Source organism: Mercenaria mercenaria, chromosome 7 (assembly GCF_021730395.1).
Source record: "Mercenaria mercenaria strain notata chromosome 7, MADL_Memer_1, whole genome shotgun sequence".
Taxonomy (NCBI): domain Eukaryota; kingdom Metazoa; phylum Mollusca; class Bivalvia; order Venerida; family Veneridae; genus Mercenaria; species Mercenaria mercenaria.
In genome coordinates this window covers 54,078,211-54,098,816 of record NC_069367.1, presented here as the reverse complement: position 1 = coordinate 54,098,816, position 20,606 = coordinate 54,078,211, and the positions used below count along the sequence as shown (strand labels likewise).

Below are 20,606 nucleotides of genomic sequence, written 5' to 3'. Positions count from 1 at the left end.
TAAGAAGATAATTAGATTTTGTAAGACTTTTAACAGCATTATATTTGAAATGAGAAATATTTTTTGTTTGAGAAACAGCACAGACTCGTGTTTCAGTGAAAGTTTATTGAACCCTTTCTTTAGATCGATTTCTGTTGCATGGAAAACTTTAAATAAGTTGCAACACAAAACGTTGTTTATTGTTTGACCTCTTAAGTGCATAATTATAAAGGTATCATGCACAACAAACATTTCTGGTGTCTGTTTTACACAATGTACCAGTTGAATCTTAGGTGATGTGCTTCTGTCTATGCAAAAGCGGAAGGACTTTTTAGTATGTTTTTTCAAGAACGAACAAAAAAATGTATAGTTCAGCGTCTGATAGCTTGTTAACTTATTCCGCTGAATTTATTAACTGTGCCCTATCAAGCATTAAATGCATTCTCCATATATTCCACAGAATATATATTGTATTTGTGATTTAGTTCAATTTATAATATTATCTGGCCTGTTATAATCATGGCCTAATATTCCGTGGAATATATGTCTTCAGAAGAACTGATTCTGCACGAAGGTATAAAGGGTATTTCAAAGTTTCAGTTTCCGTAATATTAACTGTTTATTGAAATGTGACTGCTCTGTTTATAAACAACAAATATTGTATTAAGATATACTATACAAGAATTTCATTAGGAAGGGTAAAACGGAAGCATGCAAAATAACAGGTTCGTGTGCAATCCAGTCTGTTTTAAATGTGCAACATCCCTCTCACTCTTTAACACTAGCTAATTTAAAAGCGGAACTGTATTATGTAGGGAATATTTGTTTGTTGTTGTTGTTTTTTTTCAATGTAAGATTTAAGTCGTCACAATTGAAATTATAAGATGTGAACGATATTTTGATCTTGTATGTAAAACCAACAAACTTTCTTTTTTATTCCATGTTTTGACTAAATATAATCATTTTATGGTTTCTTACCAGAGAAAAAACATATATATCTCTGTAATATTTTGATAATTCACTGAAAACATGTAATGACTTGATATATATTTATTGGGGTTATGGTCCCAAAGGATCAGAAAACATAACAAAAATAAGTCATGGTGTATTTTTGTTATGATTTATGAAAGATATAGCAATATACATATACTAAATGTAACTGTTAAGGTATTTCTGCACATTTGATACACTTGTTTTCTTTTGCTGCTTCACGTTAAACTTCTTTAGTGTATCTTCTCCTTTTCAGCGTCACCTGCAATTTATATAAGAACAAAATCAACACATTTTCGGAGTGAACTGAAAGTCTTTCTGACACGGCCAAAGTCTTTTCTGTATTGAACATAGAAGCCTGAAACTTAAGTTGGCAGTACAGCAGTAGCAGCAGTAGTAGCAGTTAACTGCTGCTACTGTCAGCAGTTACAGCAGCTAATAAGTTGTTACACTAGTTTATGTTACTGACATCAGATATATTGTTTCCCTTTCTTCAAAATAGACATCCATATCAGTACATCTAAATGTTGTCTCCTATTGGCATTTTCCCTTTATTGACTGTTATTTTACACTAAAAATTTGGGAGAGGGATGCTCTCCCTGTCCCCACATCCTTGCTCCTACGCCCATGGTAAAGTAAGTTTCAACAAGTTTGATGTAATTAATTCCCCTGATTTACTCGTTACGAAAACGAAAGTAGAAAAATCCCGATTTTCCAGACGGTTACATGTAAATGGTTTCGTATGTGGCCCGGGTACGTTTTCTTAATAAAATGAATAAATGCATTTTATAGGCATATATATCCAATGGGTTATTTTTAATGATTATAGAAGTAAAGATAGGAATAAATATTCACAAAAAGTTGCTTGCGATGAAATCGGATTTCCTGGCCCCGTATAGACAATCACAATGAAACTAGATTTATGTATCAATCCTTCGCACAAGGCAGATTTGGGAAACGTGGAAAGGTTGGGGCCCCCAGCTCCGCCCCAGACCTTTATTAGCGGATCGGACCGGGTGGCCGTTGTAGAGAGGGTTGTCCCCCAGCAGGCACGGGTGGCCGCCATTCCGGGAAAACTCTTGTTTAGGAGGAACCCGGGTCGAGGTGTGAGGCGGGGCTGGGTCGGGGGCGGCCTAAAATCGTTCCAGCAGTTAATAGGAGGTCCCTATGGGACCTTTATCTAGGGTTGAGACCGGGTGGCCGTTGTAGAGGGTGGCGGTCTATGGGGGGGAGGGGGGGGGGGGCAGCATAGTGGCTCTTCCGGGAAAACTCTTGTTTACTCGTGAGCGGGTCTCAAAGTTGGTTTCAGGCCATTTTCGGAATTTTTCATTTTTTCCAGTTTGGGCGCCCCCAGCTCCGCCCCAGACCTTTATTAGTGGATCGGACCGGGTGGCCGTTGTAGAGAGGGTTGTCCCCCAGCAGGCACGGGTGGCCGCCATTCCGGGAAAACTCTTGTTTGGGAGGAACCCGGGTCGAGGTGTGAGGCGGGGCTGGGTCGGGGGTGGCCTAAAATCGTTCCAGCAGTTAATAGGAGGTCCCTATGGGACCTTTATCTAGGATTGAGACCGGGTGGCCGTTGTAGAGGGTGGCGGTCTATGGGGGGGGGGGGGGGGCAGCATAGTGGCTCTTCCGGGAAAACTCTTGTTTACTCGTGAGCGGGTCTCAAAGTTGGTTTCAGGCCATTTTCGGAATTTTTCATTTTTTCCAGTTTGGGCGCCCCCAGCTCCGCCCCAGACCTTTATTAGTGGATCGGACCGGGTGGCCGTTGTAGAGAGGGTTGTCCCCCACCAGGCACGGGTGGCCGCCAATCCGGGAAAACTCTTGTTTGGGAGGAACCCGGGTCGAGGTGTGAGGCGGGGCTGGGTCGGGGGTGGCCTAAAATCGTTCCAGCAGTTAATAGGAGGTCCCTATGGTCAAATGCTAACAAAATCTTAGCCTTATATTTACTCTCTATAGGAGAGATCGTGTTTGTATACAAATTCTATTTTTAGAACTGATAAGACAGTGATCGGGTGGGCAGAAGCCGACCGTCCATGTTTTTTGTAAACAGTGATGTTTTTTCTAACGGTCTAAACTTTCTTAAAACACAAATTACATAAATAATTTTTTGATCAATGGAAAGGTTATAAAACAAGCAATTTATTGATTACTTTTAATTGTTATTTCGAAATAAAATGGATTAATTATGAACGCTTAACTTACACTGTTTTTCTAAAGGTTGTGAAAATCACTACGCCGCTTTTAAAATTATATGTCATTTAAAACGGTTATTCATTGAAAAAAGATATTTGGTTACAAAAATATGAAGATTGTTAGTATTTCAAATCTTTTTGAATTTTGAAAATCCATAAATGAGCAAAAAAGTTATTAAAAATTAAAAATTCTGATTCAATACGCAAACGGTGTTAAAATCATTTGTTTTGCCAACCACCAGATAAACAGATGTTAACGCGTGACGTCACGGCGATCTCTCCTATATACATTCTTCTTCATTGTGTTCATTCTAGCTGAGATGGAAAAGAATATACGAGAAAAGATATTTAAAGCGAGCGGTATTATATCTACTCCTTTTATGAACTATGAGTAAATATTTAATTGATTGAAAATGATGAAAAACATGATGCGAAATGAAATCTTTAGCACACAAGCTGTTTGCCGTCAACGCTTAGAACATGGCGTCGTTTGACGTTCCATTATGTGGCGAAACTAATAAAACCTCATAAATTCCTTTTTCAGAAGATATTAATATCATCGACAGATAGAAAACATATGAAACTGCATTGAGTGAAATGATTATACAAATATATGACGAGGCAGTAAATCTACAGGAAACTGATAAACTGATTTTAGTGACACAATTTCGGCTGGCAGTATTACATGTAGGACACTGATGTACCAAATACCTGATGTCAGTAACGTCAAACTGGTATAGCAGCATTTTGGAGTGCTGTAATTGCTGGCTGTAGTAGCAGTTAACTGCTAGTAGTACATGCAATTAACTGCTGTAATTGTTGGTGATTAATTGCTATTAAGTACTGGCAGTAGTAGCATTTAACTGCTGTAACTGCTGGCAGTAGCAGCAGTTAACTGCTGCTACTGCTGCTACTGCTGTACTGCCAACTTCACGCCGATCTGAAACTTGTGTTATTATGAATTCTAATATGCTTGTTTCTGTTATGCATACTTACACTAAAATGACGTCACGTTACCGTGCGACGATGTCAATGTTTTTGTTACGACCAAGATTGAGCACTACTATTTCTTCTACCATTTTTATTAAGAGCATAATTTTATTAGAATCGAAATAGTGTATAGCAAAGTCGTGTTTCACTTAAATTAGATCTAATTCACTCAAATCGGTAATACGTCCCAAGAATAATTCACAAGGGCTATGCCCTCGTGAAATTATTTCGCGAACGTATAACCTATTTTCGTGCATTAATAACGTTAAAACACGTTTTTTTTCTATACATTGTCAAACGTAACAAAAGAAAAGCGAGCCGAAATGGCAAATATTTGGTGAATATCTTCAAAGATATTGGTAACAGTCATAATTGAAATAATATATCTCATTTAGTGAGTTGCTATTTAAAAAAAATCATTGCCGTTTGTATGTGTATTATTGTATCACTTGGGCTGCTCCCTTGTGATATAATGGCATCACATCAGAACTCCAAACAATGACTTTATTCAACAATAAATCACTAAATGAGATATAATTATATATATATATATATATATATTAATGAACAGGTAGATTCTACTATGTAATTTATGCCATATTTTTAGCATAATTATGGCGCTGCATTCAATGTGTGCCCTTAACAGGGTTTATACTTGCACGATAACCAGAATAAAAATGTTTAATCTAGTTTTTGCTGTTTCAGCTGAAATATAAATGATACGTCATTTCGACATACTGTCTGGTGTCATGCAGGCATCAAAAAGAGTGCTAATCCACTTAATCGTTTTTTGTTTTTTTTTGGATAAAATATCTTTCAGAATAGAAATGAAATATCGGAATAGTGTTACACTTAATTTACCCACACATTGTACTAGTTATTAGACGAAGCAAATAACTCTTTAGGCGCACTCCCAGATTATTACGTAGAATGTGTTACTTCCTGTAACTTAACGCTCTTAAAACAAGATCATGTCACATTTTGCTTTACTTTGCGTCATACAGTGTTTCTCCTAATTCATCCACTTGAATACATAAAAAGTCTTAGAATCGAAATGATATTGTATATACATTTTTATATGTCCAAGTACGATTAATTCATTCGGGCTACGCCCTTGTGAAATATATTTTTTGGACTGATTCAAAAATAATTACTTTTTGACTGGAACCTACTAAAGGCTTCCATATACTCAATATATAGAATTGTAAGTTTGTTGTTCAATTTAGCTTAACATTCAAGTGCAATTTAAGCCAGTGGTAAAAATAAATTAGATTAATGTAAATTTAACAATGAAAATGATTTCAGCCGCTCCGCAATGAACGACACTGTAATAATTGTCAGTCAGAGGTTATTACAATCTACCTCGTTAGAAGTTTATGACATAAAGTTAGTGTATATTCGTGAACATTTAAGTATACCTGATAATTTCACTGTGTTAATGTTTATAGTGTGTAAATCTTAAATACCTGTATTGGAATTTCATCATCAGAGTAACATTCATCAACATTATCTACGAAAGACCCGTGGTGACATTTCAACTTCATTATTTCACGATTTCTGCTTCATGATTTCACGATTTCCACTTCATGAATTCACGAATTCACGAATTCACGATTTCTGCTTCCTGATTTCACGATTTCCACTTCATGAATTCACGATTTCACGATTTCCACTTCATGAATTCACGATTTCACGAATTCACGATTTCACGGAAAAACTTCACGATTTCTTGATTTCATGATTTCACGATTTCCACTTCAGGAATTCACGATTTCTGCTTCCTGAATTCACGATTTCCACTTCTTGAATTCACGATTTCACGAATTCACGAAAAAACTTCACGATTTCTTGATTTCACGATTTCCACTTCATGAATTCACGATTTCACGATTTCTGCTTCCTGAATTCACGATTTCCACTTCAGGAATTCACAATTTCACGATTTCCACTTCATGAATTCACGATTTCTACTTCACGAATTCTCGATTTCACATTTTCCACTTCATGAATTACCGATTTCCACTTCACGATTTTCACTTCCCGATTTCACGATTTCCACTTCACGAATTCACGATTTCACGATTTCCACTTCATGAATTCACGATTTCACCATTGTGAAATCTTCAATTCGTGAAGTGGAAATCGTGAATTCATGAAGTGGAAATCGTGAAATCGAGAATTCGTGAAGTGGAAATCGTGAATTCATGAAGTGGAAATCGTGAATTCATGAAGTGGAAATCGTGAATTCATGGAGTGGAAATCGTGAAATCGTGAATTCAAGAAATCGTGAAATCATGAAATCGTGAAATCAAGAAATCGTGAAGTTTTTTCGTGAAATCGTGAAGTCGTGAAATCGTGTATTCATGAAGTGGAAATCGTGAATTCAGGAAGCAGAAATCGTGAAATCGTGAATTCATGACGTGGAAATCGTGAAATCAGGAAGCAGAAATCGTGAAATAATGAAGTTGAAATGTCACCACGGGTCTTTCGTAATTATCTGTCAACGCATGTCGTATTTCTGTTTTCTCAATTTTTCTCAACTCCTCAAAAGGTGCTCTAAGTTGCTCTTTATCTGGAAGAAAATATTTTGCATGTCATGAAAGAAAATGCTTTTGCATACCAATCAGTCTTTATTATGATAGTACCCCGTAATTGTGCTATGTTGTTGCAGGACTAAGTAAAAGGAACTGCATTAAAAGCAACAAACAAACGGACTGAAGAAAGTCACGCCCAAATGATACCAAATCCCCGTTGCAGTTTTAAAGTTATGCTTGGTAACTGCCTTATATATATCTGTGTCCGTCTCTCTCCTAAGTGTAATTAACATTTCTCTGAATTTAGGTGGTAGCACGTAGTTAAGAAATATTTTGTTTCAAAGCGTTTTAAATACCTTCTTCAATCTCATCAAAGAAGTTTGACCACCAACTTAGTTCGTCTTTTTTAAAAATCCTTTCGTTCTTCGACAAGTTTGCTTTAAGTCTATCTGTTGTTATTTTGTTTGTTTCAGCATTCGTCGGAAGTCCCTTTGGGTTCTCAGTCAAAATTCCTATCCCGCCACTTCCTGCACAGTAATTCCATCCCTAAGATATAAGAAATACTTCACGTGTACATAAAACAAGAGGGCCACGATGGCCCTGGGTCGCTCATCTGAATAACACACCATAACAGTGTAAACATGTTTGACCTAGTGATTTCATAGTAACAAGTATTCTGACCAGTTTTCATTAAGATTGGACCAAACATCTTGAGGGTAAATAAGAATTTCTTTGATTTGACCTAGTTTTTGACCCCACATGATCAAGACTCGTGCTTGTCCAAGATTCCATAAAAAAATAACATTCTGACAAAGTTTCAGGAAGAATAAAAAAAATTTAACTCTAGAGTGTATATAAGCTTTTCCTTTGATTTGACCTAGTGACCTAGTTTTTTATCCCACGCGATCCACATTCGAAATCATACAAGACTTTAAACATCAATTTCATAAAGAAATGGTCATAAATGTGGCCTCTAAAGTGTTTTCAAGCTTTTCCTTTGATTTGACTGGATGAACTAGTATCTGACCCAACATGACCAAAATTCAAACCTGACCTATAACTCATCAAGACAAAAATTGTAATCAAATTTCATGAAGATCCAGTGTACAATGCAGTCCCTATTGCATACATGTTATTTTTTATTTGTCCTTGCCATCTAGTTTTTGACCACAGATTATCCATATTCAAACTTGACCTAGATTTCATCAAGGCAGCTAGTCTGACTAAATTTTATTAACATGCATTGTAAAATGCAGCCCCTATTGCGTACAAGTTGGTTTTCTTTCATTTGTGCAGGTGACCTAGTTTTTGACCCCAGATAACCCTTATTCAAACTTGACTTCTAGCATGACTCGTATTGATTTCCAGTTAAACAAAAGAGGAAATCAAGCTCTGTATATTCTGCGATAAACAACGGTTGACGCACGGACCGGTAAGACAGCATTATGACGTCAAATTGCCACACGACGACCGATACATTACTTCTCGGGTAAATGAAATCCAGCATAATATTTATTAAAATATGTCAATGAGCTATCAGAATGAAAACAATAAAGGTCTTCTTGTGATTTATCGTCTAATTTACCACGGTTCATCGTTCAGATGCTTCAGTATTTAACCAGTTTGGCTAACGCTCTCGTGGTTCAATTCCTACACATCTGAAGTCTGAACCGTGGTAAATCAGACGATAAACCACTCGAAGGCCTTGATTATTTGTTAACTATTTTGCATCCAGACAAACATCCTGATCAAATATCATGAAGATCGGGTGTAAAATGCAGTGCCTGTTGCTTACACAAGAATTTTCTTTGATTTGACCTAGTGACCTAGTTTCTGACTCCAGATAATCCATATTCAAACTTCATCTAGATTTTATTAAGGCAATTATTCTGACAAAATTTCATGAACCTCGATTGAAAAATACAACCTCTATCGCATACACAGTGTTTTCTTTGATTTGTCCTACTGACCTAATTTTTGTTTCCTGATGACAGATATTCGAATGTGACCTAGATTTCATCAAGGCTATCATTCCGATCAAATTTTATGAACGTCTAGTGTAAAATGCACACCCTATTGCGTATTAAAGGTTTCTCTTTGATTTGTGCAGCTGACATAGCTTTTGACCCCAGATAAGCCATATTCGAACTTGACCTAGATTGCATCCACATAAACATTCTGGTCAAATTTCATGAAGATCCGGTATAAAATGCAGTCCCCATTGCATACAAAAGGTTTTTCTATGATTTGACCTAGTGACCTAGTTTTTGATCCCAGATAACCCATGTTCAAGCAAATTTCATGAAGATCAATCGAAAAATACAGCCTGTATCGCTCTGATCTAGTTATTGACCCAAGATGACCAATATTCTAACTTGACCTAGATTTTATCAAGGCACTTATTCGGACAATTTTCTATGAATATCCAGTGTAAAATGCAGCCCCTATTGCGTACACAAGGGTTTTCTTAATTTGACCGGGTGACCTAGTTTTTGACCCTTGATAACCCATATTTAAACTCGACCTAGGTTTTATCCAGACAAACATTCTGATCATATTTCATGAAGATCGGGTGTAAAATGCAGTCTTAACTGCATACAGAAGATTTTTCTTTGATTTGACCTAGTGACCTAGTTTTGACCCCAGGTAACCCATATTCAAACCTTTTTTTTTTTTGAGGCCCCATATGGGTAACCCCGTTTATTCCTTTACATACATGAAAACAGTGACATACACACAATACTATAATCCAGTATACAAAAGCAATGCAATAAAATGCAAACAACACAATGAATAAATATAAGTTTCAGTTTTTCAATCATATTTATCAAATATGTATCGATTCAATTATAATATTCCATATGTATGTAAAGGGAAAGTTTTTTTTTTAAAAGGAAGATGTGATGTTGATTGATGAAAAAGGAAGGGGATAGATAAGAGAAGAAAAAATGGGATCGTTTCCATTTAAATTGAAAAACTATATTCGATTTATGCTAAAAAAGAATAAAATTTTTGGGGTGGCTAAATTTCAGTTAGAAAAGACCATTTGGATTCATGTTTATCTAATCTATCTTTCATTAAAGCTATTTCTTTTTCCAGGGGTATACGCAAATATAGATATTCAAGAAACTGTTTAAAAATTGGGATTGTCTTCCTGTATTTCATTCTAAAAATGAAAAACTTACATAATATAATAACAAAATTTATTGCGCTTTTCATTTTAGTATTTCCTATACAACCAAAACAGACATCTTCAAAATTGACTGTATAGGGGGTATTTTTAATTTCGAAAAAATTGTTAAGTCTGTTCCATAAAGCCTGCACGTGCTGGCACTCCCAATACAGATGCTCGGTTGTTTCAATATTCATGTTGCAGAAATCATATAGATTACTGGAGACCAGTTTACATGTATATAAATATTTGTTTGTGGGTAACAAACGCATTAAGAATCTATACTGAAAACTTCGAAGTGTTGTATCAATAGTAGTTGTAAGCGGTACTGTATATATACGCTTCCAGTTAATGTCGAGATTTTCAAAAACATCGTTCCATTTGTTTTCTGCTTTTATGTCTTCAATGGGCATACATTTTATTTGAATTTTATATAGTAATTGATTAGGTTTATCAATGTTTTTTATTTTATTAATTAATGTATTGTCCCTATTATTATTTAGGAAATTTTGGGTCATATATTTTATGCTGCTTTTTGGAATACTCTTTATTAATTTAAAATAGTTAAGGTAATCATGTTCCTCTAAGTCTAACATTTGTTTCGCTTCATTAAATCTGTAAAAACATTTTTGCCGAAAGTCGAACAACTGGTCTATATATTTTATACTTTTATTATACCAATTATTCCAGAAAATTGTTTTGTTTTGCATTTGTATTTCCGAGTTATTCCATATAATATGGTTTATATCTTCTCTTATTTGGTTGTATTCATGGCTAATCTTAAACCAAGCAATTAGAATATCTTTTAAGAATATATTCCTATTGCAGATAAGATCTATGTCATCTTTATTTAAGTTACATTCAAAAACTAATTGAGCACCAAAGTTTTCAAAAGCATTTACGTAAAATAATTTCCAGGGACCTTTATTCTCGTCACATATTATTCGTTTTACCCAACAGGCTTTTATGGAATGCAAAAATAACCTAATATCTGTTAATTTTAACCCTCCTAGTTCGTAGTCTTTAGTTAAAACCTTACATTTTATTTTCTCGGATTTATTATCCCATATAAAACTGAAGACCGTTCGGATAATATCTGTTATAATGTTTTCTGATGGATTCGGCAAGACAGTAAAGGGGTATATGAGTTTTGGCAGAGCAAACGTTTTTACTACAGTCACCCATATTCAAACTTGGCCTAGATATCATCACGGCAATCATTCTGATCAAATTTAATGATGATCAATTGAAGAACAAGCCTCTATCGCATACACAAGCTGAATGTTGACAGACGACAGACGACGGACATCGAGCGATCACAATAACTCACCTGAGCATGCTCAGGTGAACTAAAAACAACAAAACAATAACTATATTATGACAAAACACCATGTGCTCCTGCATTATAAATCAACTCGTGGTAAGTTAAAGCAGACAAGGAAGTATCGCAATTCAGATTTAAATCTGTGAATAGGTCTTCAGCCGAATCATGTTTAAGGCATTGTGCATTAATCTTAAAAAACATTTTCGCTCATAATCAGGGAATACGAACGCTTAGCGCAAAGCATTTATTGATGATGTTAATATGTACCGCTTTGTTTATCATGTGTAGCGGTTAAGGAAATGAAACCATCGTTTCATACTTGAAAACATTCATCTATCTTCATATTATGTATAAAAAAAGATGCTTACAGCATCTGTTGGCCATGCCTTCCATAACAATACAACCTCTCCAATTTCGTTTCTGCAAATTTTGTATGCATGTGGTTTGGAATGACCCTCTATGCCATTTAGGTATGGTGACATCCATGACACAAAATCATATGTTTCTTCAAGCTTGTACCCGAATAGGCCCGGACTTTGAATACCACTCCAAATATCCATTAACTGTGTAAGTGCGTTAGCATTGCTGTGATGCAACTTCCTGCTGAAACTAAACAATGATACAGGTTTAATATATACCCTGTTCCATCAAACATTACGAAAACAAATATTTTGCTCATCATGTATGCATAAGATTAATTCATAGATAATTCATAGATAATTACGATGCTAAATGTGGTACAGGCTTGCATGAATACTGGATATTTTTGAGTGTACATTCATTTGACTTTATGAATAAAATGCAAGGCTCTGCCGAGCAATCTATCAATTTTATTCAACGAGTTTAAATGTAAATTCAATGTGGGGAAAGTCACAAATGTAATATTCTTGTTATCTCATTGCAGAGTTGGAGCGGTCTTCTGCGCATGCCCGAAATTGACTATCAATTGTAGTGCACAGCAAAAATATGCATATTTTTGCATGTCCGCACGCATTTAGTGTATAATATGCATAAAATACTGACTTAAGGTTAGGGTTAGTATCACCATGGTTACAAAATATATACATTTAAGATATTTTTCGTTCAAATTTAGTTAATCCGGTATATACCGGAATCTGTAATTTATACCGGCTCTCCAAGTCTGCATCGAGTCACAGTCCAACTTTATTACAGTAGTGTATTATCACTTTAATTACCTCCCGCGACGTCAAACATGTGATAAATTACAGACAGGAGCGTTACTTTAAAGAAAACGCACAACAGAGTAATTAGGTTTGTTTGTTTCGCGTCAGATTATCACATTAGGTAGTTGTATAATTTTAAAATTACAAAAATATTCCTCCTAGCCATTATAGACATTACAGGTTACATAACAACTTCCTTATTGTCAAAAATAGGTACAATCTTCAAAAAAAGGCAAATGTGGTGTTATTTGAAAAATGAACTGCACAACAAAGCATCTACATCTATTTCCAGCCGATATGGACATGGGATTCGCCGAAAGAAATGGGCAAATGTAGCTAATGTTTTAATGTACGGACTATTTTTATAATTACTTTTGGTTAAATGTAATATTGCAACTGGATTCGTGTTATTATTTGGCCATTACGTTAAGATAAGAAAATCAAACTGGAATGTAAACGAATCGTGTTGAGATGTGATCTACCTTGAAAACACTGTCAACATCTTCGTGGGTGTGGCCAACCATGAGGAACCCTATTTTCACCTTAGAAAATACATTGTTTAGTACCAGCCAGGTCAGGAAGCCTAAAACAAATCTGCAATGAGAAACGTAAACGCTATCTTGTTTATTATGATTATCTTTATGAATAACCAATTAAGATACCCGACATTAATAACTAAAGCATTTGCCTCTCATTAACTTTCGAAAACAACATTCAATGTTAGAAAGCAGTGGTTTTTAACCAAGCTTGCACTGTATGGACTTACATAATACATTAGAAGACATGCAAACAATATCCATCTATTTATTGAAAAGTACTTTATCTAGCTACATATTTGTATTTGCGCATTCTGAGTCATTTAATATATTTTACTCGCAATATGATGTATGTATATGGCGGTCTTGAAGTTATTGCAAACTTCAGACATAACGAAACTTGAAGAGGCACGTTTTCAAATATGTTAGCTGAATGAATGTCTTTAAGAATGTATAGCTCTTTTTAATTCGGTCGTTCAAAATCAATTAAAAAAGATGTCATCGGATAGCACAGTGTAAGACGAGTTGTCCGAACGTATAACGTAAACCCGAAAGAAAATCCGAGAACAAGGCAAGTACAGAAATGCTGATGCAGCTAGTAGTAGATCTGAAAACCTATCTCAATTACCACAACTTCAAATAATAAGAGGTTCTTTTTTTTTTTTTAAATCATCTGTAGTTAATTATCACCACCTTTTTGTAACAGATGCTTGCTCAAAGAACATAGATATCTACCTATTCTTGTTTTCTCGCCCACAGTTGTCCATCTGGAGATACAGAGTGCCTGGAAGTTTTGGCATCAGCAGCAGAATCTTCATAAGTACAGTGATTGTTAAGTTACTGTCATGCTGTTGAAGATAATTATTTTACATGAGTGTTCTAATGTAGCAAAGAGGTTATCTTTATAACTCTTTCAGTGTAGGAACTGATTTTGTTTTAAGTGTAGAGTCTAAAACTTTGTTTTTAGTTTTATTCCGTCAGTACTTAATTGTAAAAACGAGCCAGAAGGGAAATATTTTTTGAACCGAGGAAGTTTTGCATTTTGCGATATTGATGCAGATAAAATACTACTACATATACAACCTATTTTATGTTTTTGCGTAGAGCTGTATATATAAGAAATGAAAGCAGTTAACCAAACTAACCTTTACTTGGTTGTAATCAGAAAAGCCATGGGTGGCGACACCATGCACTACTACCCCGGTTAAATGTACTTTCAATTTCCACATTTGGTTTATGAACTTTGACTCGGATACCATATGCGGGAGACATGTCTTGTTTTGGTCCATACCATCAATAATTATACTAAGGTATTTATGAGGGTTGTTTTTTGCCTTGCTTCGATGCTTGTAGTACTTCCTCCTCTGTTCCCTATAAATAATGTACATGTACAATAAAATACGTCAACCCAAAAGAAATGAAATCAGAAAACGAATGTGTTAGTGCTGCTTAAATGCAAAAAATTAGCCTGATTTTCTTTTTTTTGCAAAAATTCATCATAAATCGGCGGTGATGAACCTGAATTTACTCAAAGCCTGCATCTTTTTCGAAATTTATTTTGGACAAAAAATGTGTGAATTTGTTCCGTCGTAGTGTTAACATCAAAGATGGATTATCTTCTGCACAAATGCTTGGTGCGTCCCTAGTGCAATCGTAATGATTCGGATCATTAATGTGTAGTAAACAACAAGGCACAGTACAGAATCATTCAAGCATTTTTTTTAATATCAGAAACAGACAGGTTTGATGTTTCCTATGTAACTTATCTGGATTTTTTTTGAAAACCATAGTATATTCGTTCAACAACTGAGTGTAGTTTTGTCGTATGCAAAGAAAAACAACTTACGACTGTTTGATCAAATGTGCATGTCGGCGCTGTTTCAATTCTTCTCTCGCAGACTTATCTGTTGTTGATTCCAGCTTTTGTTTAATCAGTATGCATGTGTCGCATTTAGAGAACCTGCTTACCTGAAATTATAAGAACATATCTGATTTGTACAAATCGGCGATTCGCATACGTACAGAAGTAATAAACAAAGAGAATTATATTTATCCTAAAGCGCCCTCTGTGTACAAGGCTACAAGTGTGTTTGTATAATTCAATTGTGCAAGTACAGAATTAGGTTTCCTGTATGTTAGTCTATATTATATACATGTCACACACAATATTTAAACCTAAGGGAATAGTTTGAATAATTACGATAGACAGTACAACTCTGATATGACATGCCAAATTTCATGGCTCTAGCTATTATGGATTCAGAGAAGAATATTTTCCACAATTTCTGAAATATAAGCCTATAGTAAGTGCATGGCATAGGTGCGTGGCCATTTTTGACCTTAGGGCAGTAATTTGGACAAGTATGGTAAAAAGTAAATGGGCTATATTCATAGTAGTTACTCAAACTCACAATTAACTCACACTTAGGCAAGTATCACTCAAGTGGGCATTGAGTATAATATATATCCAAAACTGTTATATCATGTCACAAGCCAAATATCAAAGCTCTAGAGAAAACGTTTTTAAAGTCAGATGGCTGAAAACCTATTTTGAACAAAAAGACCCATATGTTCAATGAACTGGAACCATTTTAATAACTTTGAAACATGGCTACCCAAAGACTTTTGTGTAAAGTTTCACCAAAATCTGTTCAGTGGTTTTGGAGAGGATGTTGTGTAAAGAAATTGTTGTTGAAAAAGGACCACGTTTTTTTTGTTTCCACCTTATAGTGTATGGACAGACAAGCGAACGAACATACAGCGGAAATGACCAAAAACTAGAGGCATTCCAAAAAACAAGTATCAAATATAGATCTACATTTTTGTTCCTTTTACCTTTTCTTTTAATTCTATTTTTTCGTAACGATCATTACTGATAGACAAGGTTTATCATCCTATCATATATTAAGAAACTATATAGCATTATACCCTTGGAATCATTATGTAGTAGAAATTCTTTTTCCAGATCTTGAGAAAGTGTGCATACGAAATAGTGTTTTCTTCTCCATGGTCATCTTTCTGTATAATGTAAAGTAAATGACATGACTTATCAAAAGACAGTTTTGTATTTGTAGCATAGGCCTATTATAAATCGTAGTGTAAAACTATGGATATCTAGACATTACAGTCCGTGGAACAGTGGTCTACGATATCACTGGCCGCCACATATTCGATAATGAACACTTCATGCAATGCCAAAATCCATGTTAATGAAATTTATTATGATTATGACAGAAGTACAGCGGATTTAAGTGAATATATTAATTGACATCATTTGTCTTAGTAAAAAGTAAGTAGTGTTATTACCATTTGTTCATACACACTGAGTCTCGTTGCACACATTGGCAGCTGAATTTTCGATGTGTCAGGCAGTCTGTCACCATATGTATTTGCAAAGCTGCTTAGCCATACCATTGCAGAATATGTCTTTGTAGCTAACATGCCGGTTCTTCCTGCCATGTGATCGATCACTATTACACCTCCTGAATAAAATAAAAGTCAAGCCAATAATGTCACAGCAATAGCAAAACGAGAAAGTTCTGCTATTACAGTACCCTGAATGAAATTTACAATACCTTCAGAATTCCTTGTTTCAAATTAGATTTGGGTAATGTCCCATTTTCTAGGCAGAAGAGATAACCGAAATGAGCCATGATTTTTGTTTTGTTTTATTCTCTTATTTGTTTACGCTACCCTGTGCTGCATTGTTATGTTTCCAGTCATTATTAATCAATCGTAGGCACATTGAAATTTACATTTTGAAGCCATTTTCTGTTTAAGGTCGGTGCCTAGGTGTAATCTATTTTTTTTCACAGTTGTTTTGTTCTATAAAATTTGGCTCTATTTCGAAGCCTGAATGTGATTTTAACCAATCTGGGTATTGCTAGATGTTTTCGTTTTTGGACTATATCATATTATACTTTTAGATTTATTACATTTGTCACATAAAACAGTGACTAAGAATTCAGAATATATATACAAAAGTACATTTATGACCTAGAATTGGCGAAACAAAACTTGTATTCGTGGATATAACATATCGTGAAAACATTTACATTTAAGATATCTCTCATGTAGACATCGGTGTGACAAAAGCGCCCTGAGTGATTCAAGTCTGTTTTAGCTATAAGTAGAAGATAATAATCACTTTATTTCACATAATAATAATAAAAGGGTTTTTGAATGGATATTTACGTTTTGTTTTTTTTTACATTTTTCTACTTACGTTCAACAAGATTTCGTATCTTGTAAAAGGAAGACATCGGCAAACCAAGAATGGTTATCCATGACTTAAAACACACGTTTCGTGCACCCACTAAGAAGACATACTCGAAAGCACCATTCACCATACGTCTGGAAGAGTAAGCATATATTCTGGTATTACCAAAAAATGTCATTCATTGCTTATATGAAATAAACATACTTTAACCAATTAATCAAACGAAGTCGGCAAGAAATATAATGAGAAATAAAGGAAAATCCTTGTTACGGAAAATGCCGACCAGACAGTAAATTCAAAACACTTTAGCGCAATGCACACGGTCAAAGTTGGTAGTTCTACCGCAACAGTTAAGAAATTTGTTAAAGAGAATTTTTTATTTACTGTTTAGAGACAGTACCAATTTTTTCAAATCATAGGTATGAAGTTAAAAATCTTTGAAATGAGGGCAAATGTCCATATACATGTATTTCTCAAAAATAGATATACTGACAATTTTTTAACTAGAAACGTAGAGTTATGAGCATTTAATATTTTCATATAAAAGAAAAGTTTGTGATCAAGGAAATGTAACTCTTCTTGAACATGGAGAGCAGAAACATCAAAGGGACATAATATATTGAATATTTTCTATTTGGGTGCATTTGATTTAACATTCAGCTGTGATCTGGATTGCTAAGTAATGATCCATTGATGATACTGTTCGCTAAAAATATAGAACATCTGGAACAGTCTGATAACAGCAAAAACATGTGGTAGCAGAATGCAAATATTTAAGCTCTGACCGGGACTCGAACCCAGGACCTCTCACACATAAGGTAGACACTCTACCACTTCCCTACAACAGCAGTAGCTATAATCGTATGCGGTGCACTTGTAAAAAAAACACTGTATTTTGAAAAATCGAAGTATGCGAATAGCTCTAGTACGGTGTCTATACTATTGCAATGGCCTACCTCTTGTGTAAATTAAGGTAATCTAAAACCCATTGCTTCCTTTCCTGACGTGTAAGAGAAGAATACAAATGCCTCAACATGTGAGTTTCCTCTAGCACTGTAGATACTAACATTGTTAAGCACATCATTGCACAACAGTAGACCCTCTCCAGTTTCATCACATCTGAAAAGATAAAATAAGATAAGAAGTTTCATTTTAAGTCGACAAGGTATATTAGCTCTGCCAATGCAAGAGAGAGAGAGAGAGAGAGAGAGGGAGAGAGAGAGAGAGATTTTAAGTCGACAAGACATATTAGCTCAAACGTTGAGATAGATAGATAGATAGATAGATAGATAGATTTAGATTTAGATTTAGATTAGAGTAGAGAAAAGGTCATATTAGACGGGGTTGTATAATACCTTAGGTATCCTGTAAAAGTATATAAGACCACTAAAACACACGCAGAATTCACCATTCATTTTTATGTGGGATGTTTAAAAAATATCTAAGTGGAGGACCCACATGTGTACTATCCCTCCGACAATTCTATCACATTAAAACAAAAAAAACAATACAGTATTGTTGCATAGGAAGCGTCTTTTGAGGTCCCTTTCACACGATCAGGAATTTACATTTTGTTTGCTTTTATACGAAAAATATATTTCGGGAGGGGCACTCTGAACCCCTCCCCCACCATTTTTATAGGAGACATTCCCTCCTTTTCTCTTTTGTGTGTAATGTAAAATGAGCACAGCCCCTGGTGTAGACAAAACTACCAAAAATACGCTCCATTCTATTATCCTTAACACATCATATGTATGTACCCTTGCAACGCATTTTGCCGCTCCCAAAACTCGGCCGAAATTTGGTAGTGACTACCAAAATGCGTTGCTACCATTTAGAGGTGTAACAAAGCTTTAGATATTCACATTCTCTCTATTGCTTTGTAATTCGAATCGCAAAATGTAAAATTATTCCATTTCTGATTTCTGTTGTGGCGAAATAGTGGAATAATAAAGGATAACTTCGTTATAATTAGAAATGTTCCGTAAACAGAACAATATAAAGAAATTCTACTGTTTTTTTTTATATGTTAATGAATTCTGTTCTCTGTACTCTCCCTAGATGAAAACATTTTTTCTTTCTTTTGAGCATTATGTAATTTCTCACTAATTTAGAAGAGTATATCGCTTGCAAAGTGCGAAGAAACAATCTAAAAATGACGCTCAAAACAACTATTATATCATTATAAGCCAATGGAAGTATTAGAAATTGCCGTATGGTATTAGTTACCTTTAGGTTCGATGATGATAAATTTTAAATCTTTAAAGGTCGAGATATTCTTAGAAGTAAAGGAATTAGAGTCAGTGATGATTTAACTAAACGACAGAGACAAGCACTTAGTAAATTAAAAAGTCAAGGCAAAACGGGTTGCTTCTACAAAGGTAAATTACAGCTGTTCAAAAGCCAGGATCACGGCGACCGTGTTATCAAAAAAGCTAAAAGGTTGGGTGGGAATGGTGAGAGTGATAATCAGATGAACGATGTTGTTTTTACAGAGGGTGAAATAGATGATGGTGTTTATATATAGGATAATGCTCAAGGTCCATTCAACAAAAGGGGTTTAAACTGTTTGTGTTGGAATATAGAGGGTTTTAATAATAATTTTTTTGATATTGAATTAAAATCCTACTTTGAACAGTTTGACATTAATAGAAACTTGGTTGACAGACCATACAGGTATTGAGTCATATTTACCAGATTATGATTTTTATTTTCTTTCAGGTGTTAAACAATCATTGCATGGGAGAGCAATGGCGGGTATAGTTGGTTTTGTAAAGCGAACCATTGGCAAGTTTATTTCTCGCGTATTATCTTGTGATTTTGGCGTATTTTTGAAGTTAGATAATAACTTTTGTATATCAGACAGGGGTATTATCATTGGTTTTATATATTTACCACCCTCTTCATCCCCATTTTACTGTGCGAAAGCGCATAAGGGAATTTCAATGTTGGAGGATATATTAATACAGATGAATTTAGATTTCAATTCTGACTTATTTCTAACTGGAGACTTTAATGCTCGCACAGCTGAAAAGAGTGATGGATTGCTTGTTTCACATTATTCTGTTGAAGTTCATGCTTATCCTGACATGTTTGAAGATGACATTTTTGGTCCTAGAATTTCATGCGATAAAATAGTTAACTCATTCGGAATTTATTTATTAGAGTGTGTAAAACATATTTGTTGCGTATAGCAAATGGGCGTTTATTTGGTGATAAAGATAAGGGTGATTTCACATTTATTAGCCGGCTAAGTTGTAGTGTGATTGATTATTTGTTATTTTCAGACGTATTATTAAAGCTTATTGTAAATTTCAAAATTGAAAATAGATCTGAATCTTCTCATCTACCGCTCAGTTTTGAAATCGATTGCCAGTCGGTGGCTAGCGAGATTCATAAACCATTAACATATCCTTCAAGTTATAAATACAATTTTACAGAAACTAATACTGAGGAATATCGCAGAAAACTATCCTCGGTTTTGTC

General features: G+C 34.9%; 1 protein-coding gene across 1 annotated transcript; it reads right to left on the bottom strand.

Annotated features, from left to right (window-relative positions):
- Positions 1–1,202: 1,202 nt before the first annotated feature.
- LOC123565917 (uncharacterized) lies at positions 1,203–18,848 on the bottom strand. Its single transcript, XM_053547190.1, has 11 exons — positions 18,842–18,848; positions 18,077–18,239; positions 17,127–17,254; positions 16,208–16,383; positions 15,830–15,919; positions 14,748–14,869; positions 14,047–14,272; positions 13,637–13,749; positions 11,550–11,790; positions 7,042–7,231; positions 1,203–1,231 (listed from the first exon to the last, which is right to left on the bottom strand). The coding sequence occupies exons 1-11, from the start codon at positions 18,846–18,848 to the stop codon at positions 1,203–1,205; spliced, it is 1,485 nt and encodes a 494-aa protein (XP_053403165.1).
- Positions 18,849–20,606: the final 1,758 nt, after the last annotated feature.